The 20,955-nt window shown below is 41.0% G+C and overlaps 1 protein-coding gene and 1 long non-coding RNA gene across 3 annotated transcripts in view; one reads left to right on the top strand and one right to left on the bottom strand.

Moving 5' to 3' along the window:
• The window catches only part of kif13ba (kinesin family member 13Ba), a 43,913-nt gene extending 29,412 nt beyond the window's left edge, over positions 1-14,501 (top strand). The window contains exons 13-37 of one of the 2 annotated variants that reach the window (XM_088333972.1): positions 99-233; positions 563-696; positions 1,295-1,381; positions 1,464-1,654; positions 1,869-2,148; positions 2,512-2,674; positions 2,751-2,906; positions 2,977-3,126; positions 3,196-3,321; positions 3,396-3,727; positions 3,856-3,988; positions 4,071-4,223; positions 4,299-4,398; positions 4,468-4,594; positions 4,973-5,028; positions 5,786-5,910; positions 5,984-6,259; positions 8,015-8,167; positions 8,524-8,601; positions 9,286-9,336; positions 10,096-10,276; positions 10,592-10,689; positions 12,085-12,141; positions 12,622-13,033; positions 13,658-14,501. In XM_088333972.1, coding sequence (XP_088190098.1) covers positions 99-233; positions 563-696; positions 1,295-1,381; positions 1,464-1,654; positions 1,869-2,148; positions 2,512-2,674; positions 2,751-2,906; positions 2,977-3,126; positions 3,196-3,321; positions 3,396-3,727; positions 3,856-3,988; positions 4,071-4,223; positions 4,299-4,398; positions 4,468-4,594; positions 4,973-5,028; positions 5,786-5,910; positions 5,984-6,259; positions 8,015-8,167; positions 8,524-8,601; positions 9,286-9,336; positions 10,096-10,276; positions 10,592-10,689; positions 12,085-12,141; positions 12,622-13,033; positions 13,658-13,824 — 3,921 coding nt within the window. In that variant the 3' untranslated portion in view covers positions 13,825-14,501. Of the gene's footprint in view, positions 1-98; positions 234-562; positions 697-1,294; positions 1,382-1,463; positions 1,655-1,868; positions 2,149-2,511; positions 2,675-2,750; positions 2,907-2,976; positions 3,127-3,195; positions 3,322-3,395; positions 3,728-3,855; positions 3,989-4,070; positions 4,224-4,298; positions 4,399-4,467; positions 4,595-4,972; positions 5,029-5,785; positions 5,911-5,983; positions 6,260-8,014; positions 8,168-8,523; positions 8,602-9,285; positions 9,337-10,095; positions 10,277-10,558; positions 10,690-12,084; positions 12,142-12,621; positions 13,034-13,657 lie in introns of both variants that reach the window. The other variant, XM_088333971.1, reaches the window with a different exon arrangement.
• On the bottom strand, positions 2,303-5,098 carry LOC148367152 (uncharacterized). Its single transcript, XR_015850275.1, has 6 exons — positions 4,529-5,098; positions 4,027-4,165; positions 3,849-3,944; positions 3,432-3,716; positions 3,193-3,314; positions 2,303-3,087 (listed from the first exon to the last, which is right to left on the bottom strand). It is a non-coding gene; the product is annotated as an uncharacterized LOC148367152 (long non-coding RNA).
• Positions 14,502-20,955: the final 6,454 nt, after the last annotated feature.

Below are 20,955 nucleotides of genomic sequence, written 5' to 3'. Positions count from 1 at the left end.
GTAGATGATTAATTACCACACTATCCTAGATGTAAAACTGAGTAAATCTATAACTGCTTTCCAGAGAGGTATTTTCACTCGCAATATTTTTCTTTTAGGCTCGTCAGAAGCAACTGGAGAGTCTTGGCATTTCCCTCCAGTCATCAGGCATTAAAGTGGGTGATGACAAGAGCTTCCTGGTCAACCTGAATGCAGACCCAGCACTCAATGAACTGCTGGTGTACTATTTAAAGGTACACAAATAACAAAAGCATCATGTAACAGCATTCAACACTCTTGGATAAATTAAAGTTGGAATATTTCCGATGATGATGTGTCTTGATTAACAATCACTGTGCAAACAAGACCTGTATAATCACTTAACAATGTTTCATCTATATATGTGAGTTAAATTAAATCAGTCTGCCTAGTAATTTTTGATTTGTTTTAAATTTTGTTAAAGTTTTTAACTTTATTTATCTGTTTTTACAAAAGTAAAACAGAAATAGAACCGTAAGTCCGATATTACCTAAAAAAAAATCCCCAAAACTGCATTTTGCTTAGCTTGAGTATTTGTTTTCAGGAGGACCATACCCAAGTGGGCTCAGCAGACTCTCAAGACATTCAGCTGTGCGGCATGGGCATCCAGGCAGAGCACTGTGTAATTGACATTGGAACTGACGCCGCTGTCATACTCAGCCCGTTCCCCAACGCTCGGTAAAGATCACAAACTGATCATAGCATTATGATGATGATACAAATGCATCTTACATTTGTTTTTGTTTTTTTGCGGCACGGGGTTTGGGCAGTTAGCACACAGCCCCACGGTGCCGAGGTCCAGGGTTCATTTCCATACCGGCATCCTCATGTTGTCCCGTACCTGTGTGGGTTTCCTCTGGGAACTTCAGTTTCCTCCCACATTCTTAAAACATGCATTGCTGGTTAATTGGTGACTCCAAATTGTCGCTAAGTATGGGTGTTGTGTAAATGTTGTTTTCATGTGATCGGCAACTGGCTGGCAAACCAGGTCAGGGTGTCCCCTGCCCACTGCCCAAAGATGGCTGGGATGGGCTCCAGAAACCCCGATAGTGAAGATAAGCGGTGCCAAAAATGTTTTTTTTTCTTTGGAACATCCATACTGATGGAAATTACTCGGAAATGATAAATTCTTGCACTAAACAAATACCAATATCAATCAGGAACTTAGTTGTAAACTCCTGATTTATCTGCTGCTAAAGCACACAATGATCAAGCATTTTCAATGCTTCTCTCTTCCAATGTAGCAAAGTCATATTCTAGTAATTTCTCAAACCAGGACGTGTGTAAATGGATCTCCGGCTACATGCCCACTCAAGCTCCACCACGGCGACCGAATCCTTTGGGGAAACAACCATTTCTTCCGGTGTGTATTTGCCCTTGTTTTGCGACGCCGGGGTTCACTGCTGCGCATAAAAACGAGAGCTATACACCCGTTTCCTCTGCAGGATCAACCTTCCTAAACGACGCAATCGAGTCACGGAGGATGAGGACGGCGATGGCAGCGCAATGAAAAAGAGTGGCAGCAATGAGCAGCTTGATGCTGATGGTGACTCGGCTAGCGAAGTATCCAGCGAGGTCAGCTTCTCCTATGAGTTTGCTCAGACTGAAGTCATGATGAAGGCTCTAGGCAACAATGGTAAGCCCAATCCTTTTTCTGGTATATGCAAATGAAAGGTGGACTGACCTACCTTCACTTTCTATTTTTGTTCTATTCAAGCGTGATTCTTTATTTTCACATCAAATAGGCTATAATTGATTTTGTTTTTGTTGAAAGTTGCACAGACTACTTTTAAAAGTTGAATTGAAATAAATAAGGGCAACCTATTGTCACTCAAAAATGTTACTGTCAGACCCCATGCAGAGCGTCCTGCAATCCCTGGAAAGACAACACGAAGAGGAGAAACGCTCTGCCCTGGAGCGCCAGAGGCAGATGTATGAGCAGGAGCTACAGCAGCTTCGTCGCAAGCTTAACCCGGACCGCCTGTCCACTGCCCCTGTGGGACTGCCAGCATTTGGCCAGCCCAGCGCTGGCCAGCAGTCTCACTACCGCAGCATGGAGAGGCTTAGCATGGGGGGCATGAGCCATTCAACTAGCGCTCAGAGCAGATTGAAACAGTGGAGTGAAGACAGGTATGTGAACATTAAACATCGAAATGGATGGTATGATCTTTTTTTCAGTTTATTTAATAATCTCATCGCACACCGATAAATGGTTTGATTAATGCTTTGTTTGGCTTGTGTTAGTGTCACAGCCTACATTGACTACATGACTGGTGGGCTAATCAATTTACTTTTATAAGATGTAATGTTTTTATGGCTGTGATTCAGAGACACATACATTTGAACAAAAAATAAAACCATCTCCGGTATTAAACAATGTGGCATACAAGCCTTATAATTCCTTCACCAAGCTTGCCAAATTGATGCCAAAGGATAACCAAATAGCAGTTCAGTTTCATATGTCCAATCCCTCCTCTAAATGTTGTCCTGAAGAGAGGCAGTCTTGGTGAGGAGCTTGAGACGGTTGCGGGAGCAAATTGTGAGAGCCAACCTCCTGGCGCAAGAGGCCTGCTTCATCGCCAATGAGCTGGAACGCCACACAGAGTATCGAGTAACCCTGCAGATCCCCTCGGACAATCTCAACGCCAACCGCAAGGTTTTGAAGCTCACACACCACCTAATTTGTGTCCATTCTGACCTAAATTCTGTCATTACTGTCTATATGTGTGCAGAGGGACGCCGTACTCAGTGAACCTGCCATTCAAGTGCGCCGTCGCTGCCGTGGCAAGCAGATTTGGAGTTTAGAAAAGACTGAGAACCGTCTGGTAGACATGCGGGAACTTTACCAGGAGTGGCAAGACTATCACTTGCATGAAAATGAGAACCCGGTAAGTTAACATTAAAAGTTTTTTATGAGAAACACTTGGGGTTAACTTTCTTGTTCCTCATCCCGTGCAGGGGATGCGCTCATATTTCCGGCGGGCTGATCCTTTTTTTGATGAGCAAGAGAACCACAGCCTGATCGGTGTGGCCAACGTCTTCCTGTCTTGCCTATTTTATGATGTCAAGCTTCAGTACGCCGTGCCCATCATTAACCAAAAAGGAGAGGTACAAAGTTACTAATACATTTCACCAATTATATGTCAAAATAAGCCTTAACACAAACGTTTTTACCAGGTGTCCGGGCGTCTGCATGTAGAGGTAGTTAGGGTTGGAGGAGCTCTGGAAGACAACATTGCCGGAGGAGACGATCCTGACACCAACCCAGATTCCGAGATTCAGGACCGCAAATTCATCTGTATGGTAAGAATTGAAATTCTTCGTAGCGTAAGTTTCATAAAAAAAAATCCTGAATCCTCATCACTTGTTTTCTCCAGATAAAAATACTGCAAGCCACCGGTCTCCCCCAGTACCTTTCCAACTTTGTCTTCTGCCAATACTCATTTTGGGATCAACCTGAACCCGTCATCGTGGCCCCCGAGGTGGACCATTCATCCTCGTCCCCCACCACCAAGGACCCGCACTGCATGGTGGTGTTCGACAGCTGCAAAGAGTTGGCCGTGTCCGTCTCTGAAGATTTCATTGAATACTTGACTGAAGGGGCTGTGGCCATCGAGGTATATGGACACAGGCAGGCCGACTCGGGCAGGAACCCGGCCCTGTGGGACCTTAGCATCATCCAGGCAAAGACACGCACACTACGAGACAGGTGAAAGTTTTTTCCTGTTTTGGACAATTTCAATTGTTCGAACTTTATATTGTAATCATAATGTTTAATTTTTTATGCCTTCATTCCTTTATATACAATGTTGAAAACTGTTTGTTTATACCCTGCAGGTGGAGTGAGGTAATGCGCCGACTGGAACTCTGGATCCAAATCCTGGAGATTAATGAGAACGGAGACTTTGTTCCAGTTGAAGTCATTCCTGCCCGAGATGTCGACACAGGCGGAATTTTTCAGCTTCGACAGGTACGCCTGAAATACTGAGCCCATCTATTTTTTTTTACCTTTGAGTTGAAGTCTTAAATTAAAATCATCTTCTTCCCTGCAGGGTCAGGCAAGGAGAATCCAGGTGGATGTACGCTCCGTTCAGGACTCTGGCACAATGCCGCTCATATCGGAAATCATCTTGGCTGTGTCGGTAGGCTGCGTTGAGATCACAAGCACCATAAGCCCCGACGGAGATGAGATGGACAGTTACCAGGTGTGAAACGGTTTTCCGGGGTTGCAAATTGCATAAGAATGCGAGTATATGACACTTTGACATTTTCATTCACAGGAGAGAGACCTGGAACGCTTGCGACGTCAGTGGTTGGCGGCGCTCACCAAGAGGCAAGAATATTTAGACCAACACTTGCAGAGTCTGGTCAGCAAACCAGGTTAGTCAGAGCAATGCCCAAGACCAGGCTATTATTTTTTCTTCTGTTAATTTTTGTTTCTGTTTGTAGAAAAAACAGAGGACGACATGGAAAGAGAGGCTCAGCTGCTGGAATGGCGCTTGACACTTACTGAAGAGCGGAATGCAGTTATGGTGCCCTCTGCAGGCAGCGGGATTCCTGGAGCACCTGCAGAGTGGTATGTTTAGTTTTTCGGCTTAAGGGGAAGCGACTTATTAAGATGGATTTAAGAAGCTAAATAAAGAAGGTTTTAATTTTGCCATTCCAATCACAACTCCAAACCTACTATAAGTAGTTTCCAAAATGTTTAATTATCTTGAACCAATCCACCCATGAAACACAATCGCACATCAGGAAAAAAAAATAGCCATAACTCCTAATTTTGATAGACTTTAAATTGTTTATTTTTTGAAGATGCATGAAAGAGTATCCCTGAAATGAATAAATACCAGCAATTTTGGTTTGAAGAAACTATGATTGCTGAACTCATCAAGGTTTGATAAAAGATTCCCAAATGCTGATTTTCACCTACATGGACTTGTGTGTTTATTCACAGGGTTCCACTTCCAGGCATGGAGACTCATATTCCAGTCCTATTCCTTAACCTCAAACGTACGTCATATTTTTCTTCTATAGTAACTACTAGCCTAGATTGTAGGGCGCCCGCTCCGAGACTGGGAGGTCGCTGGTTCATGCCTCGGCCGAGTCATACCTAAGACTTACAACATTGGTACTCATTGCCTCTCTGCTTGGCGCTCGGCATTAAGGGTTGGAATTGAGGGGTTTGGTCACCTAATGACTAAAATGGCTGCACCCTGTTTGGCTGCGGCTGCATCGGCTCGCTACAGTTTAACTGTACGGGTCAAGTGTATCGACATTTCGTTTTGTGTGCATGGTTACAAAGAATGACAATAAAAGTAAATTCTATTCTATTCTATACTAATAAGTATACTTGGAATAAGCTGTCTTCTTATTACAGTTTTCTTTCTGTTCTACATTCTGATTGGCGAGTCCCTAAGAGGCTAGGTATTGGTAGAAATACATAAATGTTCCAAGGTACCATATACAGTAATTTTGTTTTTTAAACAAATTCTTGGGCCTTTAAGGTTTGGTTACTTTATGTCAATGTACTATGGAGTGTTTTATTGTCTTATAATTGTAAAAAAAAAAAAAGTTACGGCTGCACAGATTTCATGTCTCACGGGTTATTTTTGAACATAATTGCTGTGAAAAAAATAGGTTTTATTGTATCAAAGCACTCACAATGTAATTTTAAACAAGTTCAAATAGACAAAATGTAATGATTTAAAAAAAAAAAAAAAAAAAACATTTTATGTTAGATGTACATGTATCATGTTTGTGCACCCAGCTGATGACCTGAGCTCGCAGGATCAATTCGAGGTTCCCGACGCCGGAGGCTGGGATGCCACGCTAAGCGGTGAAGATGAGGACGACTTCTTTGACTTGCAGATTGTCAAACACTACGATGGCGAGGTAAAGAAAACAAGGAAGGACATTCTCTTGCATTTTTTTGCTTCTTTATAATCATACATTTTCTTGTTCCCAGGTGAAGGCAGAGGCCTCATGGGACTCTACCGTCCACGAGTGTCCACAGCTGAGCCGTGGGGGAGCTTGGCCTGACAGCCGCGTCTACCTCACCGTTCGGGTGGTGGTGCAGCTAAGCCACCCAGCCGACATGCAGCTAGTGCTGAGGAAGAGAATCTGCGTCAATGTCAATCCCGGGCGCCAGGGCTTTGCCCATAACCTTCTCAAAAGAATGTCCACTCGCAGCACCATCCCTGGATGTGGCGTCACCTTTGAGGTGGTCTCCAACATTCCGGGGGTAAGGCCTAAAGTAGATTTGCTTATTTTCAGTTGAATAAAATTGTTTGTTTCAGATTCACATTTTTGAGAGAGATTACATGCATATGTGAACTAAAAACAATTTACCAAGGCTGAAAAAAGCTATTACAGTGAGGTGAATAAGTATTTAGTCAACCACTAATTGTGCAAATTCTCCCACTTGAAAATATTACAGAGGCCTGTAATTGTCATCATGGGTAAACCTCAACCACGAGGGACAGAATGTGGAAAAAACGAAAATCATATTGTTTGATTTTTAAAGGATTTATTTGCAAATCTGGGTGGAAAAATAAGTATTTGGTCATTATCAGAGGTTGATCTTAATACTTTGTTATGTACCCTTGGTTGTCAATAACAGAGGCCAAATGTTTTCAGTAAATCTTGACAAGTTCAACACACTCTTCCATGCATATCTTCTTTTAGAGAAATTATGTTTTGGGGATGTTTTTGGTCAACATGGACTTTTAATTTCATCCACAGATTTTTCCTGGGGTTGAGATCTGGAGGCTGGCTAGGCCACTCCAGGACCTTGAAATGCTTCTTACGAAGCCACTCATTTGTGTTGGCAGTTTGTTTGAGATCATTGTCACACTGAAAGGCCCAACCCTGTCTCATCTTCAATGCCCTTGCTGATGGAAGGAGATTCTCACTCAAAATCTCTCGATACAAAGTCCCATTCATTCTTTTCATTCTGGTCCCTTTGCAGGAAACCAGCCCCAAAGCCTGATGTTTTCACCCACATGATTCACAGTGGGTATTGTGCTCTTTGGATGTAATTCAGTATTATTTCTCCTCCAGACAAGTTATATTTTGGTTTCATCTGACCAAAACACATTTTCCCAAATGCTCTCTAGCGAACCGCAGATGGGCCTGGACGTGTGGTGGCTTCAGCTGGGGGATACATCTGGCAGTGCAGTATTTGAGTCCCTTGTAGCGCATTACTAATAGTAGCCTTTGGTTCTGTGGTCCCAACTCTCTGTAGGTCATTCACTTGGTCCTCCCTTGTGGTTCTGGGATTTTTGCTCATCGTTCTTGTCAGCGTCAGATCAGGGGAGATTATCAGAGGTCTTGTAGGTCTTCCATTTTCTAATAATTACAGTTGATTTCTTTACACCAAGCATTATACGAATTGCAGATTCAGTCTTCACAGCCTGGTGCAAGTCTACAATTTTGTCACTGGTGTCTTTCGACAGTTTTTTGGTTTTGGCCATAGTGGAGTTTAAGGTGTGACTTACTGAGGTGGTGGACAAGTGTCTTTCATACTGATCATAAGTTTAAACACGTGCCATCAATACAGGTAACAAGACCTCGTGAGAAGTTTAACCTCTTACCGCTAGAAATTGTGCTTGTTAGTAGGTAAACAAAAATGTTAAACTTTGATTCTGAAATAAATTCTTTAAAAATCATCAATGTTATTTTCAAATTTTTTCCCGCATTCTGCCTCTCATAGTTGAGATTTATCCATGTTTACAAATACAGGGCTCGCTAAACTTTTCAAGAAGTAGAACTTGCACAATTGGTGGTTGATTAAATTCTTATTTGCCACACTGTTTTTGTAATACAGTAGACAAGTATTTTGTTGTTTTTATTAGCTTGCAACATAAGTTTCTATTCCCTACCATGCAGCAATTTCACATTGCAATTCCCACCTAAGAACAGATTAATGTCATGCCCAGGGGGTGTACTTTTCTATATCCTGTGGAAAGACAGTTGAAAAATGTGTTTTTCTTTCAAGGATGCTCCTGGATCAGAGGATAGGGAGTTGCTTGCACATCTCGCTGCTAGTGCCAACAGCAGCGAGTCGGCTGACGATGAAGCAGCCATTGAGAAGTATCTGCGCAGCGTCCTCAGTCTGGAAAATATTCTCACCCTTGACCGACTCAGACAGGTACACACTTAACCAGAGAATACATTTTACAAGTCCTAAAAAGGCATCACGAAGAAGGATGGTTGTGATACAAATACAATTTTATATCATTTAAAAATGTTTCTTTACTAAAAACAATATCACAAATCCCCTTCCCCAATCACGTTGACCACAGGCAACAATTTCAGGTGGCATTATTGTTATTTCAAACATTGTTTAGTTAAGGAAAAGAATGTCACGTATCATTGTTGCGAAAAGAATTTGATTGTGTTCTGTTATTTGGTAGATCTTGACTTCCTGTACCTAACCAAAATTCTTATTGATGATGTATTCATAAGAAAATATTTTGACAATTATCTTTTTTTTTTTAATTACAGGAGGTGACCGTAAAAGAGCAGCTTGCAGCAAGAGGAAGAAGCAACAGACGTAGCCTCAGTTCTCCCTCAGTTAACAGGGTAAGATTTTAAATGAACTATTTTGATGCAAATGAGACAACTTTCAAGTCTGAAGGCTTTTTTTTTCAATATAAGTGGGAAGGCAGAGAGTAAAGGGGTACCTGAAAATTCTTACAAGAGCCTTTATAACACGCTTGTAATACAATTAGGTAAAAAAAATAATAATTTATATATATATATATATATATATATATATATATATATATATACACACTGTGTGTGTGTGTATATACAATTTTTTTTCAATGCGTTTTTGGGGAGTTAAAAATATATAAATATTTCAATAAATATTTCAAGTGAATCAGGGGTCACAACATGGTGCCTGCAGTACCCCCCTAAGAACACCTGAGTAGCCTGCCAACTGGTTCATAGTGATTTTCCTGCAAATATGATTTTCTAACCCGTTATAGCTTATTTTAGCCCTACTTGTAATCATTACAACCTATTAATAACATAGTAGTGGAGTATTAACAACATAGTAATAACTTGTTGCAGAAACGCATATCACGATTGTAGCTCTTCTCAGTAATCTGTAACAAAAAAGTAGATTTACAAAGATTGGTAACTCCTGGGTTGATTGTAGTTATTAATATATTTGATTTGGCTGTAGTTTAACACAAATAGACAGCAGTCACATTTGTTTTTGTATTTATCAGTATTCACTTAGTCTCTGTTCATCCTCAGCTGTCTGGAAGTCGACAAGACTTGTCCACCACCTGCCTGCTCGAGGACAAGGTAACACCCACTCATTAGATAGACCTTTACCATTGACTAATATAATAACTGTGGTCACAATTGAAGTTGTTTACATTATCTGTTAAATTATGTTTGCATCAGTGCATATGAAATGTTTATTAAGCCCAGCGCACACTTGACGCAAGCCGCCTGCACCGCCATTGGCTAACGGCATTTTGTTTTTGGTGTGAGGTTTGTGGGGGCATTTTTTTGATGGAAAACAGCGTGGCGCCAATAGCCTTGAATATCAAACATGTTGCCCAATTCCTCAAGTGTGTGACAGAATGAGGAAAACCACAAGCTACCTTTTTCTACAACACATGCGCTCTAAATGCAAAAGACTGTGGCAACGTCTTTGACTAGTTTTCTTTAATTCTCAAGGAACGATGTCAAGCGAATGCAATTTGGTCTGTTACCACGGCAACCACCAATGTCAACAACACTGACACTGTTAAAAAAAAAAAACCTGGCTCACATTTTACACAATGCGGTCCTCATTTGCATTTTTCTACCAGCACAGTAGTAAATGTGTGCCATTTTGTAATCGCTATCCATCTCTATGGTAGTCGCTATTGCAATTGGTCTCGTAATCCGAAAACACATGACCTAGGCAACGTAGAGGAGGTGGGGAAAAAGTTTCAGGTGAATAAATGAAGGGCACAGCGCTGTCGACATTTTGCAGCTAAAGGCGTCAACGCCAAATTTCCTGCTCAAGTTGAATTTGGACATGACCTTGTTGTCTTTATTTGTGTTGTTCAGGGTCGCTGGGAAAGCCAGCAGGACATCTTTATGCCCTCTGCCTACCATCGCACGCTCCCCCGTCCGGCATCATCTCCCTCCACCTACTGCCCAACCACACCCTCGCCGCCGTCTTTACAGCAACCCCCATCTTCCTCGTTCACTGCCATCAGCTCACCGAACACACAAGAACCTGAGCAAGGTGAACCTATGAGGCCTTTCCACCTCTGCACAATGTTCTTTGGTTTTGTCTTCTTCTGCAGTTGCTTTTTCTGCTGAATCAATGATTTTGACCAGATAAGATCCCTTGTATCAATCAAATGGCATCAATTCTAAACATTTGATTGCAATGCTTTTTTTTTGGCCAGTCTTTGCGCCATGTTCTTCAACTTCTCCGCTAATCTGTCAAATCTTGCTCTGCCTCCTCAATTCCTTGCTTACTTCCTCCTTTTCTGCTTCTTTCTCTTCTCCCTCCCTCCCTCAGGTCGTTCAGGACTTGCTGCCTCTTATCTTTCAGTGAAGGCGTTGGTACCACAGATGCCCAAACTCCTCAAGTCGTTATTTCCGGTACGTGACGACAAGAAGGAGCTGAGGCCATTGCTGCATGGCCAACAGGTGGGCAAAGGTGGACTACACCCAAAAGGGTTTTATAATATTGGGTAATAAATTGTTTTAAGAAAATGCGTACCCTTATTGATTGTCTGGCAACCAGTTCAGGTTGACCCACTGCCCAAAGTCGCTAGGATAGGCTCCAGCACTCCCACAACCCGAGTGAGGAAAACTGGGTGCAGAAAATGGATGGATAGATGGATACCCTTATTTTTATTTTTTTCTTCCAGAAGGTTTTAAATACTTTGCTTTTAGTTTAGACCAGGGGTCACCAACGTGCTACCCGCTGTAGCCCTAAAGAACACAAGTAGCCCGCGGAATGGTCCTAATAATAGCTCATCAGCAATTAGCCATTGTTATTTTCGAGGAAATTTGATTTCTAACTGGCATGATGTTTTGGTTGGGTGTATGATGATAAAAAGAGAGCGAGTGAGAAGTCCGGCCTGACCCCAATGTATTGGTTGACAGTTTAGCCCTAAGTCAACCCCATATTTGTGTCTAGCTCGGGCTTAAGCTCTTATTTCTGGTTCAAAGAGCCTTTATGCTTTATTTTCCTTCGCAACCATCTGCTTTTATCAAAGCTGTTTGGGACAGAACACATTGGGTAGGAGGAATAGGGCGGGAGGAAGTGCTGGAGTGTAAGGTCCCTGTGTTTGCTTGTTTTTTCCTAACTGGCATAAGGTCTTGGTTGATGACTATAGCCTCAAAATATTACAAGCTGGTTGATAAGTTTCAGGTACAGTGGACACTGAAAATAAGGAGGGAATGCATTAATTGATTTTTTTACTTGCAAAGAAGGAAGGGAGAGAAGCCAAACCTCAGATAAGAGATTTCAACCAGTTCTTGAGGATTTCCCCTATGCCCTTTTTTTTTTTGTTAAATCTTAGATTACAAAAGCAGATCCGCCCTAAAAAGTCTGGGAATCAAAAATCGCAACACAGGGCCAATGGTGACAATAATGGAAACAGTTCATAAGATTCAAAACAACCAACAACGATGCGCAATAATAGTCATAATATTGAACTGTCAATGCAATCTCATTTGCAGTTGTCCAATATTGAATGCCGAATAAACTTAGCACTCATAATAGAATTATTATGACATAGTAATAACATAATATCATGTTATTTTTAAAATGAATATTGAACTTGTGTTCAGTGCTAATCACTAACAAAAAACCTAGTTCACGGCTTCAAAACGGTTGCTTCCCCTTGCTTTAGGTGTTATATTTTTACTGTACATTCCTTTTGGGAGGACAAATAACATAGACATGCTTTACTGTGAGCACATACAAAGAAAAGTCGTTGGTTTATAACTTCGATCCGAAATTTAAAAATTAAAAAGTCACCATTCTATGTAACCATTGCCTTTTTGTTTTATTTTTGTTGTCCGGGCCAGCAGATCATCCCACGAATCATGTCGCCAACAGGGAATGAAACCCGAGTCAAGATGGACGTGGTGAGGATTTGACAAATTGCTACTTGCTTTTGTAGTTTTATTCGTCTTGTAACATTCCTTGCTTCAGATGTGTAGGGTGCTTTTTGTTTAGTTCTTCTTCTGCTTCTAACATTAATGCAACTTATTTGTGTATGCGTAGCCCTGCGTCACCCCTACCCCATTATGAGTAAAAAAAAAACAACAAAAAAAGGATATTTACCAGTAAGGGTCCGAAAGTTAAGAGGTTCATAGCAGTGGTCGGCAACCTTTTCTGTACCATGGGCCGGGTGAAAATGAACGTGTTATCATAAATATATACCCTATAAGCAAAAATTAGGGCAGATTTTTCTTTCTTTGCGGCCCGGTGGTCGCCGACCCCTGGTTTGTAGTACGTAAAAAGGGGAAAAAAGGCAAACGTGACACGTAGAATAGGGAAACTACACAGCATCTTTAAAAACTGCCAATGGCAAATCTGACACTAGTTTTGTCGGGTCCCGCTAGGCTGCCCCCGTCCTGCGAGCGCCAGCCAGAGAACGGCGTCCCGACCCAGCTGACACCCCCCCTCTCCCCGTGCATGACCCGCATGACAGCACGCCCCTCAGCCCTCTCAGCCAATCGTCCAGCGGCTACTTCTCGGCCAGCGTCTCCACGGCCACCCTGTCCGACGTCCTGCAACCTCCCTCCTCGTCCTCTTCGTCCTCCTCCCTCCTTGACGCCACCAATCACGAAGGCGTGACCCCGCGCCGCCTCCCTTCTGAACAGAAGCCGACGCAGGACGCGGCCGTGCCGGACTGGCTGAGGGACGGCGCCGGCGTGGCCCTCGGGAGCGGCAAGCTTGGCACTGTGCGCTACGTGGGTCCCGCTCACTTTGGCGAAGGCGTGTGGGTGGGCGTGGAGCTGGACTCCCCCACAGGTAAAACGTTGGCCAGAATGATGTTCTGAAAAGGTGGTGCGCATCGTTTGAGGCGTCTTTTAAAAAGTTATTGTATTTTCTGTATTATGTTTACAATGCCCAGCTCGGTTAAAAGCAGAGGTCGGATTAGGCCTAAAAGATCCAGACAGAGTCCGATCAATCAACTTGATCTGCTGGACCGAGCCTGAAGCAAACCGGCATTTCATATTTCATTTGTGAGCACTCAGGTGGAGACGTGATCATAAAAACAAATAATAACCTGTCTTTCTTAACAAAACTGTTTTGTTAAAAAAAATGTGATTGATGGTGCCTGAACAATACCGGCTTCTTTCATGTAATCTTCATGTCATGAGGTTTTGGATTTTGAAAATGGAAATTACTGACAGAGGTATGAGAAAACATTGCTCAATTTATCTGATCATATTAGAATACATTCAATTAGGTTCACTTGACCGTATGTGTCATTTGACCTTTTTTCCACATTCGATCAGTCTGACCCTCAGCTTTCGCAAATCTTTTATTTGCCCGTTACGTTGACAACACTCAACTAGCCAGTGACACTTCAAAATAAAAAGATAGGATCAATCATTTCAAAACCTAAATGGCGTGTTCCTCCCTTTCCAGGTAAACACGACGGCTGCGTGGGCGGCCAGCGCTACTTCCGATGCCGGCCCTCGCACGGCGTCCTGGTCCGACCAGAGCGCCTTACCCCCCGCGAGAGCCGTACCTCCGGAGAAGCCCCCCACGTCCCCGTCCTCCGAGGCAACAACCGCAAGTCCTGGTGCAGCTGAGAGCGCCCGGAACAGATAAGAACTTTTATTATTGAGCTCTCGCCGCCATTTTGGCGTAATCGTTCCTGAATACCGCTCACTGTTTCCCAATTTGCATCGGGGGCCGTCTCAGGGACCGACCGCAGCCAGAGACAGAAACGAGCGGTATTTTTTTTTTCTATGTCTTTTGTGTGCAATATGTCCGTTTTGGCTCCGTGTTGACGTCAAGGATGACGCATGAGGCCTGTCAGATAGGTCGAGAAAGTGCATTTTATTTTGAAAAAAGGAGGAAAGGCCTTCCTGGCTGATTATATTGTATAGGGGGGAAAAAAAGCAAGCTGATATGCACTTTTTGTGTACATTCTAGCGACGTCATGGGAAATTGTGTCTGCCACTCAGCCCTTACAGCAGATACTTTTAACAGATTTTTTATACATATATATATGAATAGTGATGTTGTGACGGGTCAGTAAATTGTCGAAATGATGTCGAGTCACACAAATAGAGGAGGATATCAAGATGATCTGGGCCATACTGACAACAAAAAAGCTGGCATCCTACAATGAAATGCTCAATTCTAGGCTCTATTTCCTAATAGATTTAGTGGAATGATTTATTAATTTATGACAAATACAGTAAGGAAAAATACTGATTTACAAAATAAAAATGACAAATTTCCAGTGTTAAAAAACAACAACAAAAAAATTATTTAAAAAGTAGTCAGTTATTTAGTTTTTTTTCTGAAATGTTCTAACTTTGGATTGTTGTCAAAAAGTTGACACAAGATTGCCTTTTTATTTTCTTCTTGTCCTATGTCTTTTTCTGCTCAGTCCCTCTTTAAAAACAAATAGATTGTTATGATAATAATTATTGTCTTGCGATAGGTGTGCGTTACAAAACATATCTTCACGTTTTCTTGATTTGTGCACACTTTTATTCAACGATGATTTTTTTCTTTTCTGTCATTTATTTTTAATACTTTTAAATTGCACGAATGATTGTCTTGAATAATCGCTGCTAATTAACACTCCAGAGTGACTTCCGTCAGCTTGATTCATTGTTATTGTTATTATTTTTATTATTATTCCTCCTTGACTGCGAAAACATCTAAGATTGAGTTTACAGCTTATGGCTGTATTTAAACACATTCTATTTATAGCGTTTTAATATTTGGTTTCAAATTTTAGCAGGCAAAGAATACTTAAATTGATGGAGTGTTTTTTACCAGAAATTCCAAATCGTTTTCAATTATAATACAAACGTTAATTTAAGTAGGAGTTCCATTCTCCTTTCGATCACTTATCACCAACTTTAGTCATTCACTGCCATTGACAGCTTTTTCACGTCAGATTTAACATTGAAAAAAAAATCGAATTGTGAAAAGAATAGGTGAAATATTCTTACCATGTGTCCTTTTATTAGAGGATACTAGTTTTTTAAATTTGAATTTACATTATTATTTTTTTGTACATTTTGCTCATTTTTCTTATCAAAGTAAATCTCAAAATAATTCAATTGAAAATACAATTGTAAAATGAAATCATATATAATATAACATGTATTTTGGAGTGCAGGCAGTAAATGAGTTAAGACAGGGCTCGGGAACTTATTCACTCGCAAACCATATATGGCTCTCTTCATGAGGACATATGGCTCAGATATAAAAAAAAAAAAGATCTTGCGCAATTACTAAAACATGAATGGATAAAGCACCAATTGACGCACTGATGTAACAGAGACTCAACTATTCAATTTGTGGTTCGGTCCAGTTTATGTATAGGACACCGCTTTTACTACAGTCAAGGTTTCATACCAACAAATCCAATTTGGTTATACATCGCTAAATAATCCTTTATATGGATGCACAATCCATGTTCATTGTTGAGACACTTTATGATGAAAAGCCACAAAACAAACTTAACCCATAACAAACTTTTACCCTGGAGCTCTAGCAGAGCACCTAGTGTAATTTGATTAGGTGAGGGGTAGGAATTGGCCGGATTATACACAGGACAGGACGCGCGCACTCTTTTTCGCCCAGCGCCGTCTGCACTTAGGGTAAATACATTGGTACCTGTGTTTGCAGTATTTTGTGACATTTTTACAAAGGAACTTTGCTCACACCTTGTCTTAAAACAATTATTTATGACAAAAATGACGGTCAAAATGAGCCTGAACGATATTAAGTAACTGCGGGAGGTTCATTTTAAAAGGGACACAGGCTCTGGCATTATTATTTCATAGATTTGATGAAATCATAAAACATCTCAAAGTGAAATAAAATGTGCTGAAGAATTAGCTTCTGTCGGGAGAGCGGGTTTTGCGGTTTTATTGAATTTTATCTTAAAATATAAGTCAATATTTTTTGCTTTTATGGCTCTTTGGGTCAAAATAGGTTCCCGATCCCTCAATTAAGTATATTGAAAACAGATTTTAGGGTTTTCACCCGTACTTATGACCACAGAGAGCAGATGCTCATTTTTTGTAATCAATATCAGGCACTGCTGCACATAGCAGCCTGACAACACGTACGAAAATTTTGGCTTGCAGCTGGCACAGCACTCAAACACTACACTCATTAACCAAAAAGGCCTGGGCAGCAGATGGCGCTGCTGTAACGGCTTTCCGACTGGTTGATTGAACGAATATTGAACGTAAATCAGATGTTAGCGGGAGGGTTGAAATTTGAGCAAAATCATTGCAGCATATGGTGAGAAATTGTAGCCAAAACAAAAGCCTTTTTTTTAACCAGAGTCAACTTGTAATCTACCTGTTTTATTTTGATATTTAAATATTAAGGCAATCGTGGTGAACTGGGTGAAAGGAAATGGAATGACATAAATAGAAAGCATCATTTCATGTCAACGTAGGTCAGTGTTAGCAGGTGTCGGACAGTTATATAGCAGGTGCTTGAAGCAAGCTGGATCGAAGGAAATGAGCGACGAAATGTGTATACGAGCGCATGTCTCTTTTGGGATCTTAGAAGGTATTATCAAAATGTACACTGTGATACCTGGGTACTCAATCGTAATCCATTCGGAATCGGTGCTCGACCAGCCAATTATTCGAGGACCGAAACATTACTGTTATCCCTTGAACTCCATACTTCGCTATGTCAGTGCATTATGGGTTGACAAATAAAAGGTAACTGCCCTCACGCGGCCGCACGTGGCAGTTGGCAGAGTTTACCTTTGTTGGGCCTGGTAGCTTTTTCTTTTTAACTGTAATTTCCAGCAAAAATGAACTGCACTCGTGTGGCCCAAACCATTATCCCCATTTTTATATTCCTACGACCGAGGACCAGCAGAACACACTTTCGTCAGGATGGGTTCCGTTCTGGCCCACCTAAAATGTAATTATCCACTATCCTCAGTCAACTTTTGATGAGAGCAGACCAACAGAGTGCATCCTTTTTCTGTTCTGGCTCCTGAAGGTGTGCCATTGTGGCCCTTCTAAAAAAAACTACAGTTTTTGCCACGATCAGTTATCCTGTGTGACTATTTCCGAGAGCGGGGAGATTGTCATCTGTGGGAGATCTTTTTTTTTTTTTTTTTTTTTTGTCCTTTTTACCTAAAATGACGAGCACCCATGCGGCTGCGATCCATTATTTCCAGTAGAGTATTGATGTGAGAGGTGACTGGTGTAGTGCACTTGAGTCTGGCCTGGCGGTTTTTATTTTGCTGTTACTGTATTTCTGCCTGAAATAAACTGCACTCGTGCTGCCGTGATCCGTTATCCCTAATCCCACATTGCAGCGAGCAAGGACCGGGAGAAGGTCCCTTTGTCGGGAAGCGTGCTGATCTGGCCTGCCAAAAAACAAAATAGGCTATCCACTGTGTACTATTACTGAAAGCAGTGGCCGGCAAAGCACTTTTCAGTTCGGGCTACTGATGCGTACCATTGTGGCCTGCCAAAGATGAACTGAATTGTTTTATCTGCAGTTGACCATTGCTAATGAGTTTCGTTTATTTCCTGCCCAAAATGAATAGCACCTTCGTGGCTGCGATCAATTATCCCCGGTTAACTACTGCTACAAGCGGAGCCCAACAGAGCACATGGAAAAAATGGGGGCGGGGCTACTATGCAGATTATGGCAACTTGTAGGTAGAGGGGATGTTCCCGTCCCCATTTACTGCATTAAATGAGGGTTTACAGTAATTGTTTAAATGTGCAGATACTAAAATTTAAAAATACTATATATAAAAGAACCATAAACAATTGACTTTACCTTTTGAGCAGTTCAATGGCAGCCAATCTCAGAGCAATTATTTCCTTCTTCAACTTGATGATTGTTCTCACTGTCTTCCCTTTTCGTTCACCTCATGACTTACTTTCTTGGGACCCCAAAAAATAACGCTCATGTCACTCGTCCACGGCCAGGCTGTTTCCGGGTTTCAATTTTTTTCGTTTAAACCCCACAGAAAAGAACTTTATTTCTCGGTCGAACACCGATTTCTACGAAGAGTCGTTCAAGTACTGAGATCTCACTGTATTACGTAGAGGAAAAATGTCCCTTTGAGAAGAATTGGGGGGTTTTTTTGGTCATAAAATGGATCCAGTTGCGATGATTGTTAGTGAGGCAACAAAGTGTTAAAGCAAGGCACAGTTTCATGAGTGACTTTTTGTAGTCTGCACAAAAAATGTCCATGATAGGAAAGTTAATGGCACCTCTAATATTGAATCTGTCTTTGTGAGGGCCCTTAAGGTTTCAATTTTTCTTATATTTATTTTATTTAAGTGGTATCAATGTGATCTCAAAAAGGTGTTATTTTCTGGTAAGGGATTCAATTGGTTTTGACCTGAATACCAGGACAACATTTCATATCAACAAGACAAAAGACTAGCAATTGTGTTTCTTGCTAATGTTTGTGTGTGTGTGTGGATTATAGAAGGAAAAACTGTTGAGCACAGATGTTTAATTTTGTTTTGTGTTGATCGCTTCTAATTTAATTCTGTCACTATGCTGCAATCCAAAGAGAGAATGTGTATTATATGAAAGAAATGTCTATCTTTTTTTTCAATTTGTGTCCTTTGAAAAGTAATCTGATACGAAAATAAATGAAAATGGAAAATGAAAGGGTGATGAGTATTTTCAATACTGTCTAACAGTTCTTATTTAATCCTGTTGATGTCCTATTTTAAGGACTTTTTTTATACAAAGTACATGCAAATGCGAATAATAACAATATTTAATGTGCTCTACTGGTGGGGCCAATGTAGGAAAAGTAACATTTTGAGTTAGATAAAATGGCATTCAGGGGATTTTTGGCGGATCATTTTGACCAAAGAACAACAGGGGGGTTGAATAAATATGCAACTGCTATTGTATTTTTTTTCTGAATACAACTAATGGCTGTTTAGTTTAGAAAAAACATTTTCCCACCATTTTTTGCCAATATATAGTTCATTGAAAGTATTACTTATAATTGAATACTTGGGTCTGCGGCAGCACGGCTGCGCAGTGGTTAGCGCATGTGCGGCACAGTTCTAAGGTCAAGATTGAATCCTCCTGTGCAGAGTTGGCATGTTCTCCCCGTGCTTGCGTGGGTTTCTTCCTCCCTGCCCGAAGATGACTGGGAAGGGCACCAGCACCCCTGCGACCCTACTGAGGATAAGCGGTGCAGATAATGAATGAATGATAAGGAATGAATTTGGGCCAGCATTATTTCAAATATTTTGTTTTGTAGCATTTAAAATCAGGTGGATTCATAATATTATATTAAATATGTACGAATGGATTTGGTTACTCTAATTAAAATATGTATATGTGTATTGCACCTTTTCTGTTTAACATTGTTCAATGTACAATAGGAAAAATACTGTCTTTTTCGCCAGCCAACATCCCAGAATGTCAAATACATAGAAACACACGTACATTACTAGGATTTTAATGAATTTAAATTGCTTTAGGCTAGTGTTTAGAACCAGGGGTTCAGCCTCAATGATTTTAAAGTGCTTCTAAAGTTTCCAGCTAGGGTTTCATACTTGGGTGTCTGCCTCAAACTAGGGTTTGAAAATGTAGTAGGGTTTCACCCTGAAAAAAGGAGTTTAAGTGCTTCTAGGGTTTCAAATTAAGATTTTAAAGGTTTTCATCCCTTAATAAGGGTTTTAAAGCCTTCCTAGGATTTCCAGTTTGGGATTGTAACATGGGTTGAATGAACAAATCAAGCACCACTTTATCAACTGTGATCAGCTTTATTTCCCTTGTCAATAGAATAAAAATAATTTCAATAAAATAGTAAAAATTAAAAAAACATATGCGACCAATGGCAAAAAAAGACGTACAATTAGTTGTTGTGTTACATTTTATACAATATTTGAGCATCCAAACAAGGCACTCTAGCTTAAAATCAGACAAACAATTGAAAATAACAAGTATTGCAATTTATCCACATTAAATTAACACGTGGTGAAACAGCGATTTGTACACATTTTCTTTGTCAAGATTTCTCGAAATCAGGTCAATTGAACCAGAACAAATGGCAGTTTGAAGCACAGCAAGTTGCCCGATTCTATTATTCTTTTTAATAATCTAACGTCCCTTTACTGATATCCTTATAATATTCAATTGTACATTAAAAACAACAAAAATGAGCTATATTTCCATTTGAAATGATACCAGATGAGGTACAGGGCTGTTCACAAGGGCAGGGGCGGGGCTTGTAAAAAAAAAAAATCAATGGTTATGCGTGATGTGTTCAGGTAAACTCGGAAGTACAGAAACATCATTGTGTAAATTTAAGGGAATCCTGGTCCTTGACAGACACTAGACTGACTTTTTCAATTCTTTCAGCCAGCGAAGAACATACAAACTGTTAATCCCTGCAGGCAACAACAAAATGTACAACCAAAGCGACTGAAAAGAGCAAATTGCTGGAGTTGGTCAGAGCTGGTGTAAATGGCAAACTATAACAGATAGTGGGAGAAGCTACTAAGAAAGCCAGTTAAAGATGCCAGAATTACGCGACCCGGTGACGTTTGCTCGCATGAACAACTGTGGAAGGTGAGCGACACTGAAGGACGAAGAAAGCTTTATTTACACGGAGCAGCTAACACTAAAATCAGTGGCTAGCGGGGAGCCGTAGCTATCAGCCAAGTGGGTAACATAAGTGGCTAGGGAAGGAAAGGGTGGGACAAAGTCAGATATCGGAA

This window comes from Urocampus carinirostris, chromosome 4 (genome assembly GCF_059441175.1).
Source record: "Urocampus carinirostris isolate Australia breed hairy pipefish chromosome 4, RoL_Ucar_1.0, whole genome shotgun sequence".
Lineage (NCBI taxonomy): Eukaryota > Metazoa > Chordata > Actinopteri > Syngnathiformes > Syngnathidae > Urocampus > Urocampus carinirostris.
This window is presented reverse-complemented; position numbering and strand designations above follow the sequence as displayed.